Source organism: Sinocyclocheilus rhinocerous, unplaced genomic scaffold, assembly GCF_001515625.1.
Source record: "Sinocyclocheilus rhinocerous isolate Xijiao unplaced genomic scaffold, SAMN03320098_v1.1 scaffold13659, whole genome shotgun sequence".
Taxonomy (NCBI): Eukaryota; Metazoa; Chordata; class Actinopteri; order Cypriniformes; family Cyprinidae; genus Sinocyclocheilus; species Sinocyclocheilus rhinocerous.
Window position 1 is genome coordinate 1 of NW_015659459.1, and position 5,776 is coordinate 5,776.

General features: G+C 36.4%; 1 protein-coding gene across 1 annotated transcript; it reads right to left on the reverse strand.

The window, feature by feature from the left end:
• Window positions 1-3,945: 3,945 nt before the first annotated feature.
• LOC107723891 (B-cell receptor CD22-like) lies at window positions 3,946-4,429 on the reverse strand (the record flags this gene model as incomplete). Its single annotated transcript, XM_016532619.1, has 2 exons — window positions 4,380-4,429; window positions 3,946-4,209 (listed from the first exon to the last, which is right to left on the reverse strand). Coding segments are annotated over exons 1-2 (295 nt in total), but the record flags the coding sequence as incomplete, so codon positions are not given.
• Between the last annotated feature and the right edge of the window lie 1,347 nt (window positions 4,430-5,776).

A 5,776-nucleotide genomic window follows, 5' to 3' on the forward strand; every position in this document is an offset into this window, starting at 1 on the left:
GAGATGATGTAACCTCCTAGAAGTGATGTCACTTGAATGTACATTGTTTTACAAGGGTTTTTTGATGAGGGTAACAGGGCTGACATGAAATTAGGGGACACCAATACAAATATTTAAATGTTATAGAAAAAATGCATACTTATGCCAAAAACATTGCTTAACAATTAGACTATATTTAAAACAATATGCAAATGTGATTTTTATATAATTTTGCCTTCATTTTGCAAATTAAAAGTCCTGCTGAAAAAGAAAAATCATAGCGAGGGACAGGCCAAAATCCTTACCCTTATCAGCATAAATGCTATTTAAATGATTTAAAATAATATTTAATTGACTTTTTTTGATGTAGTATTGATGAAAGAATACGCAGTATCGTTATGTTTTTAAATTGCAAATGTATTCGTTGTTATATTCAATCTATGTTTAATTATTTCTTAGGGACGCAAACGGCACCGATTTCGTGGAATGACCCAAACACAACTGATTCTGCTAATCGTAAGGAATCACTTCTCTAAACATTGGGTTGAAGATCCAAATTCAGCTTTATTAAGGGGTAATCCACAATCGTAATCAACCGCAGGGCAAACAATATGAACAACAGTTAAAAGACAGACAAACAGGGAAATCCAGGAAACCAGGCAGAAGATTAAAACCATGACATGAAAACCAGAGAGAGCTCTGAAATGCAGTGTAAAACATAAACAAGACTTCACAATGAGAGTCAGAATGTAAAACATAAACACGACTTCGCAATGAGAGTCAGACTCCATCAGGGACCATATTCACAAAACATCTTAAGGCTAAAAGTAGCTCCTAACTTGCAGATCTTGGAGAAACTCTTACAAATTAAGGGTGTGTCAGTTCCAATTTTAAGACTCCTAAACTTTTGCTTTTAGAGTATTTCACAAAATGTTTAAAAACTAAAATCAGGTTCTAAATCTGTGAAAAGTTAGGGATAGTCAAGAGGACTCCTATCACTAAAGCCAAATCACAAATCATCCTAAAATCGCTGTTGCCAGCAGTTCGCCTCGCAACATAAATTTTTTTAGAAACAATTCCCAATCATTTTCCTTTAGTTGAATTATGTCCTTCTTTTTATGTACAAGTTAGGCAAGACGTAAACCATAATGAGCCTTTATAGCCTATTCCACGATCAAACACGTAATGAATGAATGTGACAGTAAAAAAAACGAGTTATTTTAATTACTTATTAATAAACTAATGTTTTCTGAATCATTGTCTGCTGCAAAGATGAAGTTGGCAGTACTGACTCGCCATCTCCACAGTAGTGACCCGCCTTTACAGAGAAATGAACCTCTCATACAATTACATAACCAGATAGTATGCTTTCAATTTGAATTAGTTCTTTTAGCCATTTCTAGCTCTCTATAGATATATTTCTCATGTCTATGAGGCAAGTTTTGGTTAATTTATATGAAACGCTCCAGTTCAGTGACGGAGACAGCAGAAAGCACATCATGTTTGTTTTTTTTAATTTTACAAAACCTCAATGCTTTGTTAATATTGCAAGTGTACATAAAAGTAGAATGATGTATTACTCTTATCTGTATGAGCAAAAATGCTGGCAGATTTTGGAATCAGGAAAATCAGGAAAAAATGCCAGTGATCGCTGGTGCCTTTGTGCACTAATAGCTTCTTCACAAACACTCAATAGCGCACATTTATCTAGGTTAATGCGAGAGCGAGTGGCCATGTAAAGTTGCTACATCACTGACAGAGACCCATGCCCTCTCAGCCAAGCAAGCTTAAAAGGTTAGTTCACCCAAAAAATAAAAAATAGCCGGTGTTTTACTCACCCTCAAGGCATCCTAGGTGTATATGACTTTCTTTTGTCAGAAAAATATTCATATTTCAAACGTAATAAACACTTTTCTATCACTACTTCTGACTGTCGTATGCGGAAGCTCTTCCGGCGGATGACGTAGGATGTATGCGTCGTGTGCGCCTCTGAGATATGCTAGTCTCACCAGTTTGTTTAAGGTAGCAAAGTTTCCTTTAGCAAAGGAAAACCAGTCTCCTCTTGGCTTATAACGAAATCCTCCGACATTTTTCTTTACAAATCCTCGTTTTGTGCTTCTAATTCATGACCGGCATTTTGTTTTGTTCTCTCTCCGCGTTCGTCACTAATCACGCAACGCTGACGTCTTACGTCATCCGCCAGAACGTATGACAAATGGCGGAAGCAAAGGGCGTAGAATTAGGGGGGACGCCACGGACGTGTCCCTACCAATATCCAGCGACTGCCAAACTGTCCCTAGCAATAATTTTGATCAAACAATTAAATATATATAAGTTTTTGTAATTTCGGACGCATCTGAAATGTCATACCATTGATATTACCTAAGAAGTTAAAGTAAATAGGGTACGTTAGAAAACTGCGTGCTTTCAAGGACGCACATTTAATACATGGGCGGAACGTAGTCACGCACTGGACGAGAAGAGCAGCGCAGCATTTAGAACAACTCACATGTATTGCACCAAATTCAAGACAGCAGTCCAAAACAGTTAATATAGACGTTCACTTCAGAAATGAACAAAGTTGCATCGATGAGTTTGAAATACGGTGTTTGACAAAACAGAGCAAACGGAAAGAGAAAGTGCAATCTATGGCTGTTATTAGCTCCCTATACAAAGCATACAGACAGAAAAAGGTTGTGCGGAAAGATACACTTCCAGCCTTGGATAAAGTCATTATTAACATTAACAATGTTAATAATGTAACGTGGGGGGGTACTTGGGTTTATGTCCCCACCAATGTCAAAAGCAAACCTACGTCTTTGGGCGGAAATGATGGAGACGTGTTATTACGTTTGAAATATGGATATTTTTCTGACAAAAACGCATGGTTTTACTACAGCAGGCCTTCATTTACCCAAACGGAGTCGTGTGAGGCACGTTTTATTACGGATGTGTGCGCTTTATTTAACATGTTTTGGACTGTTGAACAGAAACACCCGCCCACTACAATGATAGAGCTGAGAAGTGCCAGGACAATTTTTTATATAACTCAGATTGGATTCGTCTGAAAGAAGGACTCTAATTAAAGAACTTTTACAGCTATTTATGAAAACTTATGATTTTTTTTTTTGTGTGTGTGTGTGTCTGTGAATACAGCCCCAGGCTTATTCAGGGCGAGTTAACAAGATAATGAGATAACAGATGAAAGTAATCAGGCAAGATGAGTCCGGGTAATGGGTAATGCAGTCCATGATAAGAAAACAAAGACGGAAGGAGTGCCCTCTTGTAGCTATTATTATTTATATTATTATTATTTATACTATTATTATTATATTATTAGTGTTCCTGTGGCTCAGTGGTAGCTGATAACTGAACTCTATGTAAGTGTAACTAGCTTCCTAAAACAGTATCAAAATCACTGGATTCAAAGATTTACATCCTTTAAACATCTTATGCACTTCTGCATTTGAACAGAACGGTGACTAGAACATGTGATAACAGCATTAACAGCAATCATAGGCTACAGTGCTTCGATGGATGGATAACTCTAGAATATCCTGCACTTAAACAACTAACTCGAAAGAAAGAAAGGGAAAAAAAAGAAAATGCCTGGTTTATTCTTTTTTTTTTTTCAGATGAATGTTTTCAAGGGTGATTGAAATTTAATTGCACTATTCATAATATATTTATACTGGGCAATTTATAACATATGCCTACATGATTATTCTATTTTTCTGAAATAAAATGCACAGGGTTACGGTAAAACTTTCACATGTATCTGACTGACAGATAAACTGTATGCTGTTATTTCAGTGTTGCTGCTAATGTAATTATTTTATCAAATAATTTTCTACATACATTCAGTTCAATTAAATCAGTCAGAGCTACAATGCTAAACTTATGCACCCTGGAGCAACAAATAATGATTTAAATGAGCATTAAACAGATGTGAATCTGAACACTCACCTGATACAGTCAGTGTAACAGCAGCACTGATGTCTGATCTCTGTCCTCTACAGCTGTAGTCACCACTGTCAGACACATAATAAGCACTGAAACTGTACTCTGCTGTTGTTGTTGTTCTGTATGGATATAAAGTGTTTCCATCTTTAAACCAGCTGTATGTCCACTGAATGTTTCCTGCTCTCTGTATGTCACATGTGAGAGTGACTGTCTCTCCTCTGAACACACGCTGATCTGGACTCACCTTCACTACAGGTTTTGGTATCGCTGTGTTAATACACATATGAGTAGATATTGATCATCTACAGTATCATTGTATCAATCACTGTTATGAACTCAAAACCTTGTGATAAAAACACTGCATTGTGGGCAAATAAACATCAAAGAACTACAAAACAATTCACATTTGTTAAATTTACTGCAGTACTGCACAGTACCTTGAGTGAGTCCAGCGTGGATGAAGGACATCAGCACTAAAAGCAGAAGAAACACAGATATGATGCATTTTCGTTCATTCAACAAAATGCAAATCACCGAAACTTGTCTATTTTAGTCTATTTTACATGAACTGAAAGCGTCTTTGTATGTTTGAATAAGCAACATCAACATCACGCACAGTGAGGTCACAGGACTGGTGAACAGATATGAGAGTCGATTCACTGATGGATTCACTGCTGCCCAGAGAAGCACTTTCAACCACTGAGATTCACAACATTCAACACATGACCATATTCTCATCAACCAATGTGATGCCAGTTTCTGTAGTGCTGTCTGTTTAGCTTTTCATTGCTCGTTTTGTTTTTATATTTGTTTTGCTGTCTTTGTATTTTTGCTTTTCTGTTTGTATAACTATACATGTCCCAAATTAATTTTGTATTGTTTCCTCTGTTTGCTTCACCTGTTTATTTGCTCACTTTTTTGTAAAACATGAAAGATGCTATTGAAATATATCAAATGTAGAATCGTGCAATTTTCATGCCAGTAACTATAGACAGATTTGTATGGTAATTGTTTCTCATGTGGACGTCTATAAAAATAAATTTACACAACACCTTGTGTTAAAACTCATGGATTTGGATGGTGATTTATTCACAGATGTGAAGCGAGTTCTGTGATCCTACGAACCCGGGAACGCGCTGCTCATGTGGCTAGTCACATGATTGTCTTCTGTAAATAAAATGAATTTATTTACCAAAAGCATATTTTAGAATATATATAATCATAGTTATTATTTGATTATTTAAATCACCTGTTAAAAAAATAGGAAAATAGACACAATATATAGTTCAGTCATGAAACTCTAAATGGCGCAGGCGATGGGTTGTTAACGTAACCAATGATATTCAGAGAGTTAAATGACTTGGCACAAGCTGATTGGTTCATGCTGCAGCCAGTGAGTTTAATGCCTTGCATTTATATGGCTGGCTAGCATTCACTTGAGATACCCTCCACCTTCCCCAGCTCCACCTGTATAGAATAGTTGTATATAATTATACGCAATGTACTGTATATAACTGTATATAATACACATTTTAAAACTGTATTGCATACCTGCTGCTGCCATTATAAAGACCCATTTTGAATGTTTATGTGATTTTATTTGAATGTTTTTATGTGACGGCCAGGGCCGTCCTTTGGGCGGTGCAACTGTTCGGTCGCACCGTGCCCCACGCTTTGAGGAAGCAGTTATAAAATATTGTTCTTGTAAATACTTTTTAATAAATATGCATGGAAATTACAGCGAAGTACAACAATTACCGTACGGTGTTCGGCAGTGGTCAAAAATGATTTAAACACTTAATTTTAAATCTTGTAAACTCAGAGATGTGGATTC